Raw genomic sequence first — 22310 nt, 5'->3', positions numbered from 1 at the left:
GTATATACAGTAAGTCGTGTATGGGTAAACCAGTAGCATTAATATTTATTCCATATACTGTTGTCTGATATATGTAATATATTATGTTATAAAGATAAACTTAAAATTGACTACGTTCAACGTGTTCTATTTCGTCTTTAGGTGTGGCCGCTATATGCACAGTTGTCCTGGGCATCCTGTCGCTCACATTTCTCAATGAACGAACCTGTCCATCGCACAATTATCTAAGCGCTTTTGTACACTACTTATTTATATTAGTTACCGTTAGACTTGGGAGAAGGATGCGCAAAACATTCGACTCAGATACACAGAAATGCAGGCTGGTGCAAGAAGAGGTTTTACGACATGTCTTGTATCACAATGCTGACACTGAGTACGGCAGAAAATTCGATTTTCCTCGCTTTCGAACGACGGGAGATTTCCGTAGAATGCATCCACTGACGCGATACGAATCTTACAAACACTATATTGACCGAGCTGCAATGGGGGTACAGAATGTGCTTACAAAAAATAAAATCATCTACATTGTACTTACTCCAGGAACTTCTGGGTCAGGGTCAATGTTTCCAGTCTCCAAGAAATATCTTGGACAATTTGTACTTCCTGGTGCTTTACCGATTCCAGAAATACACCGTTTGATACCAGGCACAGATAATCTACAAAAAATGATTACTATCAAATTCGGCAGCAAACCACGTGTTACTGAGGGCGGTGTGCCAATGGGGCCTGTGTCGGGCATGCGGTCAAATACTCCCTTCTCGTTCGTCTTGATGAGTATGCTCGGCTGTTTAGAAACTTCTCCTTCATCTATATTCAAAATCACAAAAGAGCCACAATGCATGTACCTCCACTGTTTGTTCGGACTTAAGGACCGCACTATGGGAATTATCAACGGCATGTTCGCTCAGTCCGTCTACAGCCTATTCGCTACAATCGAGACAAAATGGCCGCAGCTTGTGATCGACATAGAAAACGGGTATATCGACTCAAAGCTCGAGATACTTCCCCAGGTGAGAGAAGAGCTAAATAAACATCTACGGCCTGATCCAGAAAGGGCAAAAGAGTTAAAAACCGAATTTCAGAAAGGTTTCCAGGGCGTCATCAGTCGAATCTGGCCGTATTTGAATTATATTGTTGGGATCAGTACAGGATCAATGAAACCGTATGCAAAGAAAATAAACGAATATTACGCCCCAGGTAAGTTTGACCTCTCAGTGTTGTATTCACATTCGGATACATGTGATGCCGCAAACCAAGTTAGATGTAATGAGTGACTAGCGGGAAGGGTGGACAATACCGTTGTGAAAATAATCTCACTGTTATGTTATTCAACACGATTCTGCGGTACGTTTTGTGAAGGAGTATAATAAAAGAACCGCGTAAAACAAAACTACCGTTATATACAGCATCCGCCTTCACAACTAATAGTATTGTACCACATATGTTTGGGCTTATAGTCATAAACATTTCATTACAGGTGTACCCATTGTTTCCTACGTGTATTCTTCGTCTGAGGGTACTATTGGTGTCAACATATGGCCTTTGGAGACAACTCCGTACTACGTGCTCTTACCTAGATCTAATTTCTACGAATTCATACCAGCTCCAGCTTGGTAAGTAACCCCGGGAATATATTTGACGATAGTAGTACAGTGCTCGGTGAGCAATGTGCATTGCTAAGTGCATTTAGTGTTCCGCATTTGAGTTTGGAATTGGTATAGAAATATGGTGATCAATCAATTACCACTATGATGTTCAGATTTGTTCATTTCTTGGCAATATGTTTATTTCTCTATTTTGATGAAATATGTTGGTAACAAATACGTTTTGGTTTTAAGAAATGAATGCTGTTTTGACATCTATGTATTTTGTCTTCACTAGATGTTTTTGCATTTCTTTTCAAAACCTTCTATTTTTCAAACTTGCTAAAACATAATTAAACAATTGGGCAATAATATTCAAAACTTTTATGCGTTTCTGTCGTGTTGCGTAATTTATTACAATCGTACCTTTTTCGACAATTCATTAACTTACAGTGATGAGACTCAACCTGCTACCTTATTGGCCGATGAACTCGAGGTTGGAGCTGAGTATGAAATTGTTTTGACAAATGAGCATGGGCTGTATCGATATCGTCTTGGTGATGTTGTGAAGGTTGTGCGCTACCATAATAACTGTCCCGTGTTTGAATTCATGTATAGGTAAGCTTTTGGAGAGAATGGTGATTTTACGTTGTGTGTTTAGCAACCATTCACACAAAGATACAAATATGTCCTTACGTACCGTTACAATTTTTATATTTATTATATATGTGTAACAACTTCCACGTTAAAAGATATAATTACATGGGTCCTGCTTTACCATTACATTATCATTACATAGGCGTGGCCAGCTATTGAATGTTCGAAGCGAGAAGACGTCAGAGGTCGCTGTATATGGGGCGCTTCAAGACACATTATCACAATGGCCGGCTGGAACTTTATTGGTGGATTACACATGCGCAGAAAGTGTCATGTTTGAACTGTCTTTTTCAGGTATGTACATATACGTCTTTTATTAGTTAATCGTACGCAATTATTATAATATCTTACTGTGTTGATTTAATGTGACGTATTCCACGCTAAAGATTTTTGAATATTAGATAAATGTATTTACCTTGATTTTGATTCGAAATATATTACGTAATAAATATGTAAAAGCGCATATTGTGCATATATCCCCGTATTTCATACATTGTCATATTTTGGATCAATGTAACACAGTGGGTCCATTCACATTGGACACATTAATATGGGTACATTCACATTGAAAACATTTGTATGGGTACATTCACATTAGACACATTTATATGGGTACATTCACATTGGACACATTTATACGGGTACATTCACATGGACACATTTATATGGGTACATTCATATCAACATATTTATAAGGGTACATTCACATTAGACACATTTATAAGGGTACATTCACATTGGACACATTTATATGGATACATTCACATTGGATACATTTATATGGGTACATTCACATTGGGCACATGTATATGGGTACATTCACATTGGACACATTTATATGGGTACATTCACATTGGGCACATGTATATGGGTACATTAACATGGACACATTTATATGGGTACATTCACACTGGACACATTTATATGGGTACATTCACACTGGACTCATTTATATGGGCACATTCACATTGGACACATCTATATGGGTATATTCACATTGGACACATTTATATGGGTACATTCACATTGAACACATTTATACTGGTAGATTCACATGGACACATTTATATGGGTACATTCACATGGACACATGTATATGGGTACATTCACATTGAACACATTTATATGAGTACATTCACATGGACACATTTATATGGGTACATTCACATTGGACACATTTATATGGATACATTCACATTGAAAACATTTATATGGGTACATTCACATTAGACACATCTATATGGGTACATTCACATTGGACACATTTATACGGGTACATTCACATGGACACATTTATATGGGTACATTCATATCAACATATTTATAGGGGCGCATTCACATTGGACACATTTATATGGGTACATTCACATTGGACACATTTATATGGGTACATTTACCTTGAACACATTTATATGGGTACATTCACATGGACACATTTATATGGGTACATTCACATTGGACACATTTATATGGGTACATTCACATTGGGCACATGTATATGGGTACATTAACATGGACACATTTATATGGGTACATTCACACTGAACACATTTATATGGGTACATTCACACTGGACTAATTTATATGGGTACATTCACATGTATATGGGTACATTCACATTGAACACATTTATACTGGTAGATTCACATGGACACATTTATATGGGTACATTCACATTGGACACATTTATATGGGTACATTCACATGGACACATGTATATGGGTACATTCACATTGAACACATTTATATGAGTACATTCACATGGACACATTTATATGGGTACATTCACATTGGACACATTTATATGGATACATTCACATTGAAAACATTTATATGGGTACATTCACATTAGACACATCTATATGGGTACATTCACATTGGACACATTTATACGGGTACATTCACATGGACACATTTATATGGGTACATTCATATCAACATATTTATAGGGGCGCATTCACATTGGACACATTTATATGGGTACATTCACATTGGACACATTTATATGGGTACATTTACCTTGAACACATTTATATGGGTACATTCACATGGACACATTTATATGGGTACATTCACATTGGACACATTTATATGGGTACATTCACATTGGGCACATGTATATGGGTACATTAACATGGACACATTTATATGGGTACATTCACACTGAACACATTATATGGGTACATTCACACTGGACTAATTTATATGGGTACATTCACATTTATATGGGTACATTCACATTGAACACATTTATACTGGTAGATTCACATGGACACATTTATATGGGTACATTCACATTGAACACATTTATATGGGTACATTCACATGGACATATTTATATTGAGCATTCACATTGGACACATTTATATGGGTACAGTCACATTAGACACATTTATATGGGTACATTCACATGACACATTTATATGGGTACATTCATATTGGATACATTCATATGGGTACATTCACATTGGACACATTTATATGGGTACATTCACATTGGACACATTTATATGGGTACATTCACATTGGACACATTTATATGGGTACATTCACATTAGACACATTTATATGGGTACATTCACATTGGACACATTTATATGGGTACATTCACACTGGACATATTTATATGGGTACATTCACATTGGGCACATTTATATGGGTACATTCACATTGGAAACATTTATATGGGTACATTCACATTGGGCACATTTATATGGGTACATTCACATTGGAAACATTTATATGGGTACGTTCATATGACACATTCATATTGGCACTTACGTATGATCACATCCGCATATGGTCACATGACTAACTCTTTCTGCTGGACCAAGCACTATCCAATCGATGGAGTGTCTAGTACCGGAACCAGCAGAGTTTGGAGCCAAACCTCACAGCCCGACCGGATCCCTCGGTTCCTTATCCCAACGAATTTTTGTCCTGCGGGACGGGTATGGGGATGGCCCTGTTTTTTTCTTTCTATCTCTATATTTATCATTTAAATATATAATTAATTACAAATAGATATCCAGTCTGAACCAGGAATTCCATATTATGTACTTTTTCTGGAGCTGGAAAACCAAGAGAAAAAAGGAGTGGAGCTTTGTGAATATGAACTCAGTATGGTAAGTTTAACTATCACGTCTCTGGTTGTCGTGGCGATGTTTGCATATGCAAAGCAAGAATACCCTAACATACAACGTACGAGTGTTCATGTTGTAGCCCAAAAGTAATTTTGACTCAGTAAGGCCTTGACAAAAACACAGCTCATGACTCTTTCATTTTTGTATCAAACAGGAGCTAATAAGTAGAAATTTGTTTGCCAGGTGTATGAAAGGTTACAAGTTCTTATGTAATGTCTCAATTTTATTACAGTTCGATCAACATTTACGGCGTAGGGCGTTTGCATACAACGCATTCCGTTTGAAAGGAAGCATAGCGCCACCTAGAGTAAACCTAGTGAAACCTGGAACATTTGATGCGCTACAGAAGTATCTGGTAGACAACACAACGGCTTCGTTCAATCAGTATAAAGTGCCACGTGTACTGAAAAGAAAGACGGCAATCGATTTCATGATGAGTCAAGTAATGTAGTTTCTGTTTCGTTTTCTGGTGTTGTATGAAAATACGATTGACATATATCTAATCTAGACTGCTTAGCTTTTATTTTCTAAATATGTACATCTGTGACCATTACTAGGGTAATTTACGGTTCACGTGACATTTTTTGTCTGAGCACGTTATCGAATTCGAATTTGTTTAGCCTACTTTATGTAAAGTCTTCTTGTAACCACCAGTGTAATGTATTTGCTTTATTAGTAGCGTACGCGCTTACTTATTTTTGAAAGGTGTTTCTATAGTCAAACTTGGTAACATTTTAATGATATATTATACAGAAATGCGAATTTAGTTCCTATACTATTTCTATTTGAGATGCGCTTTTAATACAGTGTCAGCATCCTTCATTCTATGTTTTTTTATATTACCTCAAACCCTGCAAATGGAAGTGTGCATGGAATCATGGGAAGAAACAGTATGCATTGCCGTGTGATAACTCTCATAAAGTGTATTGACAGATCATACTTGTTTACAACTCTGGAAGGACAATTGGAATATACCATCTGAATGCCTGCATGTCACCGTGAAACAGTTGCTAGCAAGACCACATTATGATTGGCGCCAGTGGAAACCCAGGTGGTGTCTCTCAAACTGGGTCATTTATGCATATAAATTGGACAGACTTAGGAAAGTTGGGATCCACCATTTCAACTGTTCAACTGTTTAGGGCTGCTGCGATATTGTGAGACAAGCGATACATGCTTAAATCATCATTCTGTGAGGCTTGAACTGCTCTGCGATCTCCTGCTATCAGCGGTTCCCGCCAGCATAACAGCGTTTCTCGGCAAGCAAGACTTCTTTATTTCTTCGTTATTGTGTTGCAAAAGCCATTGATTGTCATCAATTTCCACATTCTGGAACTATGAGTTTTCACCAGTGCACACTTCCCTAGGCAATCCCCTATTTTAGTGAATTTATTCATTATATTATTCTGTGCCTTGTTTCTTGTAGTTATTTGGAGAGGTATTAAAGCCAGGAGCTTTAACTTGATATTTTGGCGTATGTGTATTTCATTTCCTGTACTATTGCCTTGTCTATCTCATTCTAGCAGGGTCAATTGTGTGTTCTGTGGGTGCCAGGCCTTACACTGTAACATACAGCAAACACACTAGTCTTTGCCATGACTTACACCAGAACTTATAATAGCAATTCATCTTGTCTTTGCGATATATTAATACAATAAGTCATAACGATTAATATAGTCCTCGAAATATATTAGATCACAAATTATAGCAATTGATCTAGTCCTTACAAAATAAATCATAACAATTAATGTGAATATTGTTATACAAACTAGTGTTAATGTTACAGTTGTTAAACAACCCGCGCTGGTTCGAATCCTGCCGACTACGTATATTTAGGGCGTCCAGACTCGAAATGAAAGTGCAATAAATAAAATCCCTTTACTGGAACTAATTTTGAATTATGTGACAGTCTCATTGAGACAGTAAACGTCTATTGTTGATATCAATGTTTGCGAACATTACTTACTTGATGATTCCAAAATTTTTTGATCCTATTGCTGTGTTGGTTAAGGCGATGGACTAGAAATCCATTGGGCTCTGCCCGCGGAGGCAGATTCATTCAGGATTCACACCGTGCGAAGCTGTTCAAAGTGATTGCAAAGTTGTGCAAATTGATAGCACAGTTGGTAGATGTATCTGTATAATATAAAAATGTCAAAACAATGCCAACCTAATACAACGTCAGTATAAAAATGTCATGACATGCCAACCTAATTGTAAAGTTGTGCAAAGTTATAGCAAAGCTGGAAGACGTATTTGTATACATGACCTAAGTTGTTGGCATACAAAAACGCCCAGTTGTGAAGTCGATAAAATTAATAAAATCCAGTTAAAAGCAGCCTATAGATGTTCACATGAGCTGACTGTAAAATGTAAGAAAACCGCCTGCAAAGTAGGAAAAACCAAAGGAAATGTTGACGACGTTGTTTGTCTATTTAACCTAAGTCATTATCATGACAACGCCGCAGTTCAGTAAATTTCGAGAATATTAAGTAAATATTCCGAGAATGCCTCATATATAAGCATAATATCACAACATTCAACTGACAAATCGACAACAAACTGCTTACAAAGTTGTGAAAAGCGATTGCAAAGTTGATAGTTTCACTCGGCATTGCTACCTGTGATACCACATTAACAAGTCCCATAGATAAAAGTTCGAAAATATGAATAAATATTTCGTAAAATGGTGTTAAATTACTGTTGTGTTACACCAAGTATATATAGGTCATAGGTCAATTCCAGAAGGTACTTGTGCAAGCAAATCGATTTCAAATCATCCAATACATGAAATAGATGCCAATTCGACCTAATTACAAGTACTCTATGCAGCTGTGTAGGTTAGGTGTCCATTTGTTCATATGACCTAAGTTGTTGGCATACAGAAACGCCAAGTTGTGAACCGACAAAATTAATAAAATCCAGTTAAAAGCAGTCAATATACGAGGCGCGGAATGTAAATTTATTATTCTGTGTTTACTGGAATAAAACTGACTATTAATTAAAAATTACGTACGTATTGGAGGCCGTGGCGTGTGTGTTTTAAAATGATGTATGCATTTTAAAAACGGTGTGACTGTGCTTTTTAATGGTATGTGCATTAAATGTATTGTATTGTATTGTATTAAAAAATGATGTGTGTATTTTAAACAGCGTGTGTGTTTAAAAAGACGTGTGTGTTTTGAAAATTATGTGTGTTTAAAAAATGACGTATGTGCATTAAAAATGATGTATGTATTAAAATGACGTGTGTGTTTAAAAACGACGTGTGTGTATTAAAAATAATGTGTGTTTAAAAATGACGTGTGTGTTTAAAAAATGACGTGTGTTTAAAAACGACGTGTGTGTTTAAACACGACGTGTGTGTTTTAAAAAGAGGCGTGTGTAATAAAAATTATGTGTTTTTAAAAACGACGTGTGTGTATTAAAAATGATGTGTGTATTAAAATGACGTGTGTGTTTAAAAATAATGTGTGTTTAAAAAATGACGTGTATGTTTTAAAAATGACGTGTTCAAAAACGACGTGTGTTTAAAAACGACGTGTTTGTTTTAAATAATGTGTATTAAAAACGTACCTCATTTATGTTATAGAAATACACAAACGAAAATGGCTACCACTTTAGACGACGCCTCCACGGGCGTGAATAGGTGAATGCACGCGATTTTTTTTAACACACACACGAAAAAAATCATTCAAAGATAGCGCCCTCCACAGGCGTAAAAAAGGTTAATGCACGCGTTTTTTATCACACACACGAAAAAATAATCATTCGAAAATAACGCCTCCTACAGGCGTAAAAAGGTTAATGCACGCGTTTTTTTCTTTTTACACACACACATTTTCATTCGACCTCACACACGTGATTTAAAAAAAAAACACGTCAGTTTTCAACACACACGTCGTTTTTAAACACACGTTATTATAAAACACACACGTCATTTTAATATACATATAATTTTTAAAACACACACGTCATTTTAAAACACACACGTCGTTTTTAAACACACGTCATTTAATATACACATCTTTAATACACACGTCATTTTAATATACATATAATTTTAAAACACACACGTCATTTTAATATACACATAATTTTTAAAACACACACGACATTTTGAAAAACACACGTCGTTTTTAAACACACGTCATTTAATACACACATTTTAAAACACACACATCATTTTAATATACATATATTTTTTTAAACATACATCATTTTTAAAACTTCATTTTTTAAACACACATATTTTTTAAAATACAAACGCCATTTAAAATACACACATCATTTTTTAATGCACATACATTTAATGAATACATACACACATCAGTCACTTTGAAACACACACCATTAAAACGCAGAGTCACGCCGTTTTAAAAATGCACACATCATTTTAAAACACACACGCCACGGTCTCCAATACGTACGTAATTTTGAATTATTAGACAGTTTTATTCTGGTATACACAAAATAATAAATTTACATTCCGCGCCTCGTACAATAGATGTTCACATGAGCTGACTGTAAAATGTAAACAAACAGCCTGCAAAGTTGGATAAAACGAAGGAAATGTTGGTGGCGTTGCTTGTCTATTTAACTTAAGTCACTATCATGACAACCCCGCAGTTAAATTTCGAGAAAATTAAGTAAATGTTCCGAGAATGCCTCATATATAAGCATAATATCACAACAGTCAACCGACAAATCGACAACAAACTGCTTACAAAGTTGTGAAAAGCGATTGCAAAGTTGGTAGTTTTTATTCGGCATTGCCACCTGTGATACCATATTAACAAGTCCCATAGTTAAAAGTTCGAAAATATGAATAAATATTTCGTAAAATGGTGTTAAATTACCGTAGTGTTACTGCAAGTATATAGAGGTCAAAGGACAATTCTAGAAGGTACTTGTGCAAGCGATATCGATTTTAAATCAGCCAGACATGAAATAGATGCCAATTCGGCCTAATTACAAGTACTCTATGCAGCTGTGTAGGTTAGGTGTCCGACAAATGTTTAAAGTAAAGCACAATCGGGCGTGGATAGTACGTGCATGGGAGATTCCCTGAGTAAACGAGCTGTTTATTTAATTTTCATTGTTTCATCACATATGTGGAAAAGATATAAGGCAACGTCCCTGCATTATTTCTTACTGTGATTTCAATCATCTATAGTGGAAATTCGTGGAATTTCTGTAACTTTTTTAATTAATGGAAAGTTTTCAAATTCCTCCTAATTTCAAGAACAAGTTGTTGATGCTGTCGGTGCGTAGTGAGATTTAAGCTGTTAACGCACCGTGCAAAGTTATTCAAAGTGATTGTAAAGTTGTGCACATTTATTGCAAGGTTGGTAGACGTATTTGTATATATAACCTAAGTTGCTGGCATACAGAAACGCCCAGTTGTGAAGTCGACAAAATTAATAAAATCCAGTTAAAAGCAGCCTCTAGATGTTCACATGAGCTGACAGTAAAATGTAAGAAAACCGACTGCAAAGTAGGAAAAAACGAAGGAAATGTTGGCGGCGGTGCTTGTCTATAAAACCTAAGTCATTATCATGACAACCCCGCAGTACAATTTCAAGAAAATTAAGTAAATGTTCCAAGAATGCCTCATATATAAGCATATTATCACAACAGTCAACCGACAAATCGACAAAAAACTGCTTACAAATTGTGAAAAGCGACTGCAAAGTTGGTAGTTTCATTCGGCATTGCTACCTGTGATACCATATTAACAAGTCCCATAGTTAAAAGTTCGAAAATATGAATAAATATTTCGTAAAAAGGTGTTAAATTACCGTTGTGTTACTCCAAGTATATAGAGGTCATAGGTCAATTCTGGAAGGTACTTGTGCAAGCGATATCGATTTTAAATCATCCAAGACATGAAATAGGAGCCAATTCGGCCTAATTACAAGTACTCTATGAAGCTGTGTAGGTTAGGTGTCCGACAAATGTTTAACGTAAAGCACAATCGGGCGTGGATAGTACGTGCATGGGAGACTCCCTGAGAAAACGAGCTGTTTATTTCATTTTTTTTTGTTTCATCACACATATGGAAAATATATAAGACAACGTTCCTGCATTATTTCTTACTGTGATGTCAATCATTTATAGTTGAAAATCGTTGAATTTTTTTAACTTTTTTAATTAATGGAACGTTTTCAAATTCATCCTAATTTCATGAACAAGTTGTTGATGCTGTCGGCGCGCGTGGGTTTTAGACTGTTAACGCGCCGTGCAAAGTTGTTCAAAGTGATTGTAAAGTTGTGCAAACTTATTGGAAAGTTGGAAGACGTATTTGCATATTTGACCTAAGTTGTTGGCATACAGACACGCCCAGTTGTGAAGTCGACAAAATTAATAAAATCCAGTTAAAAGCAGCCTATAGATGTCGACATGAGCTGACTGTAAAATGTAAGAAAACTGCCTGCAATGTAGGAAAAAACAAAGGAAATATTGGCGGCGTTGCTTGTCTATTTAACCTAAGTCATTATCATGACAACCCCGCAGTAAAATTTCAAGAAAATTAAGTAAATGTTCCGAGAATGCCTCATATATAAGCATATTATCACAACAGTTAACCGACAAATCGACAAAAAACTGCTTACAAAGTTGTGAAAAACGATTGCAAAGTTGGTAGTTTCATTCGCCATTGCTACCTGTGATACCATATTAACAAGTCCCATAGTTAAAAGTACGAAAATATGAATAAATATTTCGTAAAAAGGTGTTAAATTACCGTTGTGTTACTCCAAGTATATAGAGGTCATAGGTCAATTCTAGAAAGTACTTGTGCAAGCGATATCGATTTTAAATCATCCAAGACATGAAATAGAAGCCAATTCGGCCTAATTTGAAGTACTCTATGCAGCTGTGTAGGTTAGGTGTCCGAAAAATGTTTAAAGTAAAGCACATTCGGGCGTGGATCGTACGTGCATGGGAGACTCCCAGAGTAAACGAGCTGGTTATTTCCTTTTGTTTTTGTTTCATCACACATATGGAAAATATATAAGGCAACGTTCCTGCATTATTTCTTACTGTGATGTCAATCATTTATAGTGGATAATCGTGAAATTTTATTTATCTTTTTAATTAATGGAATGTTTTCAAATTCCTCCTAATTTCATGAACAAGTTGTTGATGCTGTCGACGCACAGTGGGTTTTAGACTGTTAACGCACTGTTCAAAGTGATTGTAAAGTTGTGCAACGTTATTGGAAAGTTGGGAGACGTATTTGTATATTTGACCTAAGTTGTTGGCATACAGACACGCTCAGTTGTAAAGTCGACAAAATTAATAAAATCCAGTTAAAAGCAGCCTATAGATGTTCACATGAGCTGACTGTAAAATGTAAGAAAACCGCCTGCAAAGTAGGGAAAACGAAGGAAATGTTGGCGGGGTTGCTTTTCTATTTAACCTAAGTCATTATCATGACAACCCCGCAGTAAAATTTCAAGAAAATTAAGTAAATGTTCCGAGAATGCCTCATATATAAGCATATTATCACAACAGTCAACCGACAAATCGACAAAAAACTGCTTACAAAGTTGTGAAAAGCGATTGCAAAGTTGGTAGTTTCATTCGCCAGTGCTACCTGTGATACCATATTAACAAGTCCCATAGTTAAAAGTTCGAAATATGAATAAATATTTCGTAAAAAGGTGTTAAATTACCGTTGTGTTACTCCAAGTATATAGAGGTCATAGGTCAATTCTAGAAGGTACTTGTGCAAGCGATATCGATTTTAAATCATGCAAGACATGAAATAGAAGCCAATTCGGCCTAATTACAAGTACTCTATGCAGCTGTGTAGGTTAGGTGTCCGACAAATGTTTAAAGTAAAGCACAATCGGGCGTGGATAGTACGTGCAAGGGAGACTCCCTGAGTAAACGAGCTGTTTATTTCATTTTTGTTGTTTCATCACACATATGGAAAATATATACGGCAACGTTCCTGCATTATTTCTTACTGTGATGTCAATCATTTATAGTGGAAAATCGTGGAATTTGTTTAACTTTTTAATTAATGGAAAGTTTTCAAATTCCTCCTAATTTCATGAACAAGTTGTTGATGCTGTCGACGCGCAGTGGGTTTTAGACTGTAAACGCACCGTGCAAAGTTGTTCAAAGTGATTGTAAAGTTGTGCAAAGTTATTGGAAAGTTGGAAGACGTATTTGCATATTTGACCTAAGTTGTTGGCATACAGACACGCCCAGTTGTGAAGTCGACAAAATTAATAAAATCCAGTTAAAAGCAGCCTATAGATGTCGACATGAGCTGACTGTAAAATGTAAGAAAACTGCCTGCAATGTAGGAAAAAACAAAGGAAATATTGGCGGCGTTGCTTGTCTATTTAACCTAAGTCATTATCATGACAACCCCGCAGTAAAATTTCAAGAAAATTAAGTAAATGTTCCGAGAATGCCTCATATATAAGCATATTATCACAACAGTTAACCGACAAATCGACAAAAAACTGCTTACAAAGTTGTGAAAAACGATTGCAAAGTTGGTAGTTTCATTCGCCATTGCTACCTGTGATACCATATTAACAAGTCCCATAGTTAAAAGTACGAAAATATGAATAAATATTTCGTAAAAAGGTGTTAAATTACCGTTGTGTTACTCCAAGTATATAGAGGTCATAGGTCAATTCTAGAAAGTACTTGTGCAAGCGATATCGATTTTAAATCATCCAAGACATGAAATAGAAGCCAATTCGGCCTAATTTAAAGTACTCTATGCAGCTGTGTAGGTTAGGTGTCCGAAAAATGTTTAAAGTAAAGCACATTCGGGCGTGGATCGTACGTGCATGGGAGACTCCCAGAGTAAACGAGCTGGTTATTTCCTTTTGTTTTTGTTTCATCACACATATGGAAAATATATAAGGCAACGTTCCTGCATTATTTCTTACTGTGATGTCAATCATTTATAGTGGATAATCGTGAAATTTTATTTATCTTTTTAATTAATGGAATGTTTTCAATTTCCTCCTAATTTCATGAACAAGTTGTTGATGCTGTCGACGCACAGTGGGTTTTAGACTGTTAACGCACTGTTCAAAGTGATTGTAAAGTTGTGCAACGTTATTGGAAAGTTGGGAGACGTATTTGTATATTTGACCTAAGTTGTTGGCATACAGACACGCTCAGTTGTAAAGTCGACAAAATTAATAAAATCCAGTTAAAAGCAGCCTATAGATGTTCACATGAGCTGACTGTAAAATGTAAGAAAACCGCCTGCAAAGTAGGGAAAACGAAGGAAATGTTGGCGGGGTTGCTTTTCTATTTAACCTAAGTCATTATCATGACAACCCCGCAGTAAAATTTCAAGAAAATTAAGTAAATGTTCCGAGAATGCCTCATATATAAGCATATTATCACAACAGTCAACCGACAAATCGACAAAAAACTGCTTACAAAGTTGTGAAAAGCGATTGCAAAGTTGGTAGTTTCATTCGCCAGTGCTACCTGTGATACCATATTAACAAGTCCCATAGTTAAAAGTTCGAAATATGAATAAATATTTCGTAAAAAGGTGTTAAATTACCGTTGTGTTACTCCAAGTATATAGAGGTCATAGGTCAATTCTAGAAGGTACTTGTGCAAGCGATATCGATTTTAAATCATGCAAGACATGAAATAGAAGCCAATTCGGCCTAATTACAAGTACTCTATGCAGCTGTGTAGGTTAGGTGTCCGACAAATGTTTAAAGTAAAGCACAATCGGGCGTAGATAGTACGTGCAAGGGAGACTCCCTGAGTAAACGAGCTGTTTATTTCATTTTTGTTGTTTCATCACACATATGGAAAATATATACGGCAACGTTCCTGCATTATTTCTTACTGTGATGTCAATCATTTATAGTGGAAAATCGTGGAATTTGTTTAACTTTTTAATTAATGGAAAGTTTTCAAATTCCTCCTAATTTCATGAACAAGTTGTTGATGCTGTCGACGCGCAGTGGGTTTTAGACTGTAAACGCACCGTGCAAAGTTGTTCAAAGTGATTGTAAAGTTGTGCAAAGTTATTGGAAAGTTGGAAGACGTATTTGCATATTTGACCTAAGTTGTTGGCATACAGACACGCCCAGTTGTGAAGTCGACAAAATTAATAAAATCCAGTTAAAAGCAGCCTATAGATGTCGACATGAGCTGACTGTAAAATGTAAGAAAACTGCCTGCAATGTAGGAAAAAACAAAGGAAATATTGGCGGCGTTGCTTGTCTATTTAACCTAAGTCATTATCATGACAACCCCGCAGTAAAATTTCAAGAAAATTAAGTAAATGTTCCGAGAATGCCTCATATATAAGCATATTATCACAACAGTTAACCGACAAATCGACAAAAAACTGCTTACAAAGTTGTGAAAAACGATTGCAAAGTTGGTAGTTTCATTCGCCATTGCTACCTGTTATACCATATTAACAAGTCCCATAGTTAAAAGTACGAAAATATGAATAAATATTTCGTAAAAAGGTGTTAAATTACCGTTGTGTTACTCCAAGTATATAGAGGTCATAGGTCAATTCTAGAAAGTACTTGTGCAAGCGATATCGATTTTAAATCATCCAAGACATGAAATAGAAGCCAATTCGGCCTAATTTAAAGTACTCTATGCAGCTGTGTAGGTTAGGTGTCCGAAAAATGTTTAAAGTAAAGCACATTCGGGCGTGGATAGTACGTGCATGGGAGACTCCCAGAGTAAACGAGCTGGTTATTTCCTTTTGTTTTTGTTTCATCACACATATGGAAAATATATAAGGCAACGTTCCTGCATTATTTCTTACTGTGATGTCAATCATTTATAGTGGATAATCGTGAAATTTTATTTATCTTTTTAATTAATGGAATGTTTTCAAATTCCTCCTAATTTCATGAACAAGTTGTTGATGCTGTCGACGCGCAGTGGGTTTTAGACTGTAAACGCACCGTGCAAAGTTGTTCAAAGTGATTGTGAAGTTGTGCAAAGTTATTGGAAAGTTGGAAGACGTATTTGTATATTTGACCTAAGTTGTTGGCATACAGACACGCTCAGTTGTGAAGTCGACAAAATTAATAAAATCCAGTTAAAAGCAGCCTATAGATGTTCACATGAGCTGACTGTAAAATGTAATAAAACTGCCTGCAAAGTAGGAAAAAAAAACAAAGGAAATGTTGGCGGCGTTGCTTGTCTATTTAATCTAAGTCATTATCATGACGACCCCGCAGTAAAATTTCAAGAAAATTAAGTAAATGTTCCGTGAATGCCTCACATAAAAGCATATTATCACAACAGTCAACCAACAAATCGACAAAAAACTGCTTACAAGGTTCTGAAAAGCGATTGCAAAGTTGGTAGTTTCATTCGGCATTGCTACCTGTGATACTATATTAACAAATCCCATAGTTAAAAGTTCGAAAATATGAATAAATATTTCGTGAAAAGGTGTTAAATTACCGTTGTGTTACTCCAAGTATATAGAGGTCATAGGTCAATTCTGGAAGGTACTTGTGCAAGCGATATCGATTTTAAATCATCCAAGACATGAAATAGAAGCCAATTCGGCCTAATTACACGTACTCTATGCAGCTGTGTAGGTTAGGTGTCCGACAAATGGTTAAAGTAAAGCGCAATCTGGCGTGGATAGTACGTGCATGGGAGACTCCCTGAGAGAACGAGCTGTTTATTTCATTTTTTTTGTTTCATCACACATATGGAAAATATATAAGACAACGTTCCTGCATTATTTCTTACTGTGATGTCAATCATTTATAGTTGAAAATCGTTGAATTTTTTTAACTTTTTTAATTAATGGAACGTTTTCAAATTCATCCTAATTTCATGAACAAGTTGTTGATGCTGTCGGCGCGCGTGGGTTTTAGACTGTTAACGCGCCGTGCAAAGTTGTTCAAAGTGATTGTAAAGTTGTGCAAACTTATTGGAAAGTTGGAAGACGTATTTGCATATTTGACCTAAGTTGTTGGCATACAGACACGCCCAGTTGTGAAATCGACAAAATTAATAAAATCCAGTTAAAAGCAGCCTATAGATGTCCACATGAGCTGACTGTAAAATGTAAGAAAACTGCCTGCAATGTAGGAAAAAACAAAGGAAATATTGGCGGCGTTGCTTGTCTATTTAACCTAAGTCATTATCATGACAGCCCCGCAGTAAAATTTCAAGAAAATTAAGTAAATGTTCCGAGAATGCCTCATATATAAGCATATTATCACAACAGTTAACCGACAAATCGACAAAAAACTGCTTACAAAGTTGTGAAAAACGATTGCAAAGTTGGTAGTTTCATTCGCCATTGCTACCTGTGATACCATATTAACAAGTCCCATAGTTAAAAGTACGAAAATATGAATAAATATTTCGTAAAAAGGTGTTAAATTACCGTCGTGTTACTCCAAGTATATAGAGGTCATAGGTCAATTCTAGAAAGTACTTGTGCAAGCGATATCGATTTTAAATCATCCAAGACATGAAATAGAAGCCAATTCGGCCTAATTTAAAGTACTCTATGCAGCTGTGTAGGTTAGGTGTCCGAAAAATGTTTAAAAAAAAGCACATTCGGGCGTGGATAGTACGTGCATGGGAGACTCCCTGAGTAAACGAGCTGGTTATTTCCTTTTGTTTTTGTTTCATCACACATATGGAAAATATATAAGGCAACGTTCCTGCATTATTTCTTACTGTGATGTCAATCATTTATAGTGGATAATCGTGAAATTTTATGTATCTTTTTAATTAATGGAATGTTTTCAAATTCCTCCTAATTTCATGAACAAGTTGTTGATGCTGTCGACACACAGTGGGTTTTAGACTGTTAACGCACTGTGCAAAGTTGTTCAAAGTGATTGTAAAGTTGTGCAACGTTATTGGAAAGTTGGGAGACGTATTTGTATATTTGACCTAAGTTGTTGGCATACAGACACGCTCAGTTGTAAAGTCGACAAAATTAATAAAATCCAGTTAAAAGCAGCCTATAGATGTTCACATGAGCTGACTGTAAAATGTAATAAAACTGCCTGCAAAGTAGGAAAAAAACAAAGGAAATGTTGGCGGCGTTGCTTGTCTATTTAATCTAAGTCATTATCATGACGACCCCGCAGTAAAATTTCAAGAAAATTAAGTAAATGTTCCGTGAATGCCTCACATAAAAGCATATTATCACAACAGTCAACCAACAAATCGACAAAAAACTGCTTACAAGGTTGTGAAAAGCGATTGCAAAGTTGGTAGTTTCATTCGGCATTGCTACCTGTGATACTATATTAACAAATCCCATAGTTAAAAGTTCGAAAATATGAATAAATATTTCGTAAAAAGGTGTTAAATTACCGTTGTGTTACTCCAAGTATATAGAGGTCATAGGTCAATTCTGGAAGGTACTTGTGCAAGCGATATCGATTTTAAATCATCCAAGACATGAAATAGAAGCCAATTTGGCCTAATTACACGTACTCTATGCAGCTGTGTAGGTTAGGTGTCCGACAAATGTTTAAAGTAAAGCGCAATCTGGCGTGGATAGTACGTGCATGGGAGACTCCCTGAGTAAACGAGCTGGTTATTTCCTTTTGTTTTTGTTTCATCACACATATGGAAAATATATAAGGCAACGTTCCTGCATTATTTCTTACTGTGATGTCAATCATTTATAGTGGATAATCGTGAAATTTTATTTATCTTTTTAATTAATGGAATGTTTTCAAATTCCTCCTAATTTCATGAACAAGTTGTTGATGCTGTCGACGCACAGTGGGTTTTAGACTGTTAACGCACTGTGCAAAGTTGTTCAAAGTGATTGTAAAGTTGTGCAACGTTATTGGAAAGTTGGGAGACGTATTTGTATATTTGACCTAAGTTGTTGGCATACAGACACGCTCAGTTGTAAAGTCGACAAAATTAATAAAATCCAGTTAAAAGCAGCCTATAGATGTTCACATGAGCTGACTGTAAAATGTAATAAAACTGCCTGCAAAGTAGGAAAAAAACAAAGGAAATGTTGGCGGCGTTGCTTGTCTATTTAATCTAAGTCATTATCATGACGACCCCGCAGTAAAATTTCAAGAAAATTAAGTAAATGTTCCGTGAATGCCTCACATAAAAGCATATTATCACAACAGTCAACCAACAAATCGACAAAAAACTGCTTACAAGGTTGTGAAAAGCGATTGCAAAGTTGGTAGTTTCATTCGGCATTGCTACCTGTGATACTATATTAACAAATCCCATAGTTAAAAGTTCGAAAATATGAATAAATATTTCGTAAAAAGGTGTTAAATTACCGTTGTGTTACTCCAAGTATATAGAGGTCATAGGTCAATTCTGGAAGGTACTTGTGCAAGCGATATCGATTTTAAATCATCCAAGACATGAAATAGAAGCCAATTCGGCCTAATTACACGTACTCTATGCAGCTGTGTAGGTTAGGTGTCCGACAAATGTTTAAAGTAAAGCGCAATCTGGCGTGGATAGTACGTGCATGGGAGACTCCCTGAGAGAACGAGCTGTTTATTTCATTTTTTTTGTTTCATCACACATATGGAAAATATATAAGACAACGTTCCTGCATTATTTCTTACTGTGATGTCAATCATTTATAGTTGAAAATCGTTGAATTTTTTTAACTTTTTTAATTAATGGAACGTTTTCAAATTCATCCTAATTTCATGAACAAGTTGTTGATGCTGTCGGCGCGCGTGGGTTTTAGACTGTTAACGCGCCGTGCAAAGTTGTTCAAAGTGATTGTAAAGTTGTGCAAACTTATTGGAAAGTTGGAAGACGTATTTGCATATTTGACCTAAGTTGTTGGCATACAGACACGCCCAGTTGTGAAATCGACAAAATTAAGAAAATCCAGTTAAAAGCAGCCTATAGATGTCCACATGAGCTGACTGTAAAATGTAAGAAAACTGCCTGCAATGTAGGAAAAAACAAAGGAAATATTGGCGGCGTTGCTTGTCTATTTAACCTAAGTCATTATCATGACAACCCCGCAGTAAAATTTCAAGAAAATTAAGTAAATGTTCCGAGAATGCCTCATATATAAGCATATTATCACAACAGTTAACCGACAAATCGACAAAAAACTGCTTACAAAGTTGTGAAAAACGATTGCAAAGTTGGTAGTTTCATTCGCCATTGCTACCTGTGATACCATATTAACAAGTCCCATAGTTAAAAGTACGAAAATATGAATAAATATTTCGTAAAAAGGTGTTAAATTACCGTCGTGTTACTCCAAGAATATAGAGGTCATAGGTCAATTCTAGAAAGTACTTGTGCAAGCGATATCGATTTTAAATCATCCAAGACATGAAATAGAAGCCAATTCGGCCTAATTTAAAGTACTCTATGCAGCTGTGTAGGTTAGGTGTCCGAAAAATGTTTAAAGTAAAGCACATTCGGGCGTGGATAGTACGTGCATGGGAGACTCCCTGAGTAAACGAGCTGGTTATTTCCTTTTGTTTTTGTTTCATCACACATATGGAAAATATATAAGGCAACGTTCCTGCATTATTTCTTACTGTGATGTCAATCATTTATAGTGGAAAATCGTGGAATTTGTTTAACTTTTTAATTAATGGAAAGTTTTCAAATTCCTCCTAATTTCATGAACAAGTTGTTGATGCTGTCGACGCGCAGTGGGTTTTAGACTGTAAACGCACCGTGCAAAGTTGTTCAAAGTGATTGTAAAGTTGTGCAAAGTTATTGGAAAGTTGGAAGACGTATTTGTATATTTGACCTAAGTTGTTGGCATACAGACACGCTCAGTTGTGAAGTCGACAAAATTAATAAAATCCAGTTAAAAGAAGCCTATAGATGTTCACATGAGCTGACTGTAAAATGTAATAAAACTGCCTGCAAAGTAGGAAAAAAACAAAGGAAATGTTGGCGGCGTTGCTTGTCTATTTAATCTAAGTTATTATCATGACGACCCCGCAGTAAAATTTCAAGAAAATTAAGTAAATGTTCCGTGAATGCCTCACATAAAAGCATATTATCACAACAGTCAACCAACAAATCGACAAAAAACTGCTTACAAAGTTGTGAAAAGCGATTGCAAAGTTGGTAGTTTCATTCGGCATTGCTACCTGTGATACTATATTAACAAATCCCATAGTTAAAAGTTCGAAAATATGAATAAATATTTCATAAAAAGGTGTTAAATTACCGTTGTGTTACTCCAAGTATATAGAGGTCATAGGTCAATTCTGGAAGGTACTTGTGCAAGCGATATCGATTTTAAATCATCCAAGACATGAAATAGAAGCCAATTCGGCCTAATTACACGTACTCTATGCAGCTGTGTAGGTTAGGTGTCCGATAAATGTTTAAAGTAAAGCGCAATCTGGCGTGGATAGTACGTGCATAGGAGACTCCCTGAGAAAACGAGCTGTTTATTTCATTTTTTTTTGTTTCATCACACATATGGAAAATATATAAGACAACGTTTCTGCATTATTTCTTACTGTGATGTCAATCATTTATAGTGGAAAATCGTGGAATTTTTTTAACTTTTTTAATTAATGGAAAATTTTCAAATTCCTCCTAATTTCATGAACAAGTCGTTGATGCTGTTGGCGCGCAGTGGGTGTTAGACTGTTCACGCACCGTGCAAAGTTGTTCAAAGTGATTGTTAAGTTGTGCAAAGTTATTGTAAATTTGGAAGACGTATTTGCATATTTGACCTAAGTTGTTGGCATACAGACACGCCCAGTTGTGAAGTCGACAAAATTAATAAAATCCAGTTAAAAGCAGCCTATAGATGTTTACATGAGCTGACTGTAAAATGTAAGAAAACTGCCTGAAAAGTAGAAAAAAAAAAACAAAGGAAATGTTGGCGGCGTTGCTTGTCTATTTAACCTAAGTCATTATCATGACAACCCCGCAGTAAAATTTCAAGAAAATTAAGTAAATGTTCCAA

The 22310-nt window shown here is 35.8% G+C and overlaps 1 protein-coding gene across 1 annotated transcript; it reads left to right on the top strand.

Moving 5' to 3' along the window:
• Window positions 1-281: 281 nt before the first annotated feature.
• On the top strand, window positions 282-2205 carry LOC100375595 (uncharacterized). The gene is made up of 3 exons (XM_002739928.2): window positions 282-1197; window positions 1478-1613; window positions 2037-2205. Exons 1-3 carry the CDS (start codon window positions 282-284, stop codon window positions 2203-2205), a joined length of 1221 nt encoding a protein of 406 aa, XP_002739974.2.
• Window positions 2206-22310: the final 20105 nt, after the last annotated feature.

The sequence above is a fragment of the Saccoglossus kowalevskii genome, chromosome 4, assembly GCF_978046115.1.
Source record: "Saccoglossus kowalevskii chromosome 4, keSacKowa6.1, whole genome shotgun sequence".
Lineage (NCBI taxonomy): Eukaryota > Metazoa > Hemichordata > Enteropneusta > Harrimaniidae > Saccoglossus > Saccoglossus kowalevskii.
Note: the sequence above shows the minus strand (reverse complement) of the source record. Positions and strands in the feature narration are given on the sequence as shown.

Excerpts from the sequence above, each read along its gene's own strand:
- LOC100375595 (XM_002739928.2), top strand. The coding sequence starts at position 282 with ATGCGCAAAACATTCGACTCAGATACACAGAAATGCAGGCTGGTGCAA. Across the intron at positions 1,198-1,477 it reads AAACGAATATTACGCCCCAG|GTGTACCCATTGTTTCCTAC; the intron begins GTAAGTTTGACC and ends ATTTCATTACAG. Across the intron at positions 1,614-2,036 it reads TTCATACCAGCTCCAGCTTG|TGATGAGACTCAACCTGCTA; the intron begins GTAAGTAACCCC and ends ATTAACTTACAG.